This window comes from Palaemon carinicauda, chromosome 21 (genome assembly GCF_036898095.1).
Source record: "Palaemon carinicauda isolate YSFRI2023 chromosome 21, ASM3689809v2, whole genome shotgun sequence".
NCBI lineage: Eukaryota > Metazoa > Arthropoda > Malacostraca > Decapoda > Palaemonidae > Palaemon > Palaemon carinicauda.
Window position 1 is genome coordinate 74,784,976 of NC_090745.1, and position 1,538 is coordinate 74,786,513.

Sequence of the window (1,538 nt, forward strand, 5' to 3'; positions counted from 1 at the left end):
TGTTGGTAAATTTTCAACTGGGTGCTGACCAGGGCAGATTGGTGGTGTTTGGAGGTATTCATCTGGGTTCTGAGCATCAGTATGGATTGGTGATGTTGGTAGATTTTTCATCTGGGTGCTTACTAGTGAGGATTGTTGATGGTGGGAGATTTACATCTGGGTGCTGACCAGTGAGTATTGTTGATGTTGGGTGATTTTCTCCAAGGTGCTAGCCAGTGTGGATTGGTGATGTTGGGAGATATTCATCTGGATGGTAGACATTTTGGATTAGTGATGTTGGGAGATTTACAACTGGGTGCTGAAACGTGCAGATTGTTGATGTTGGTAAATTTTCAACTGGGTGCTGACCAGGGCAGATTGGTGGTGTTTGGAGGTATTCATCTGGGTTCTGAGTGCCAGTGTGGGTTGGTGATGTTGGGGGATTTTCAGCTTGGTGCTGGCCAGTGCGGATTGGTGATGTTGGGAAATATTCATCTTGGTGCTAGCCAGTGCAGATTGGTGACATTGGGAGACTTTCCTCTGGATGATGACCAGTGCGGATTGTTAATGTTGGGAGATTTTCACATGGGTCGTGGCCAGTGCTGATCAGTGATGATAAGAGATATTCATCTGGGAGCTGCGCAGTGTGGATTTGTGAAGTTGGGATATTCTCATTTTCGTGCTGACCAGTGAGAATTGTTGAAGTTGGAATATTTTCACCTGGTACCTTGTCAGTACGTATTGGCAATGTTGGGAAATTTGCATCTGGGTGCTGGCCAGTGAAGATTTGTGATATTGTGGGATATTCACCTGGGTGATGACCAGTGTGGATTGTTGATTTTGTGAGATTCTCACCTGGGTGCTGGCCAGTGCAGATTGGTTATATTGGGAGATATTCAACTTGGTGCTGCCAGTGCAGATTGGTGATGGTGGGAGATTTTCATCCTAGTGCTTACCAGTGTAGATTGTTGATGTTTGGAGATTTTATACTGGGTGCTGGCCAATGCAGATTGGTGATGTTGGGAGATATTCATATGGGTGCTAGCCAGTGCAGATTTGTGATGTTGGGAGATTTTATACTGGGTGCTGTCCGATGCGGATTGGTGATGTGGAAAGATTTCCATATGGGTGCTGACAAGTGAGAATTTTTTATGTTGGGAGATTTTTACCTGGGTGCTGGCCAGTGTTGATTGGTGATGTTGGGAGATATTAATCAGAGTGCTAGCCAGTGCAGATTGGTGATGTTAAGAGATTTTCATCTGGGTGCTGACCAGTGCAGATTGTTGATGTGAGATTTTTACTTAGTTGCTGGCCTGTGCGGGTTAGTGATGTTGGGAGATATTCATCTAGGTGCTTGCCAGTACAGATTGGTGATGTAGGGAGATTTTCACCTGGGTGCTGACCAGTGCGGATTGGTAATGTTAAGAGATATTCATGTGGGTGCTGGCCAGTGTGGATTGGAGGTGTTGAGAGATTTATATCTGACGGATGACCAGTGCATGTTGTTGATGTTGCGGGATTTTCACCTGGGCACTGACCAGTGCGGTTTGTTGATGTTG

General features: G+C 45.6%; 1 protein-coding gene across 1 annotated transcript; it reads right to left on the minus strand.

Moving 5' to 3' along the window:
• Positions 1 to 481: 481 nt before the first annotated feature.
• Positions 482 to 1,013, minus strand: LOC137614971 (uncharacterized). The gene is made up of 2 exons (XM_068344616.1): positions 936 to 1,013; positions 482 to 841 (listed from the first exon to the last, which is right to left on the minus strand). Exons 1-2 carry the CDS (start codon positions 1,011 to 1,013, stop codon positions 482 to 484), a joined length of 438 nt encoding a protein of 145 aa, XP_068200717.1.
• Between the last annotated feature and the right edge of the window lie 525 nt (positions 1,014 to 1,538).

Bases quoted from the DNA above. Each gene is read 5' to 3' on its own strand.
- LOC137614971 (XM_068344616.1), bottom strand. From the start codon at position 1,013: ATGAATATCTCCCAACATCACCAATCTGCATTGGCCAGCACCCAGTAT. The intron at 842-935 runs GTAAGCACTAGG...TGCACTGGCCAG, and splicing joins AACATCAACAATCTACACTG to CACCCAGGTGAGAATCTCAC.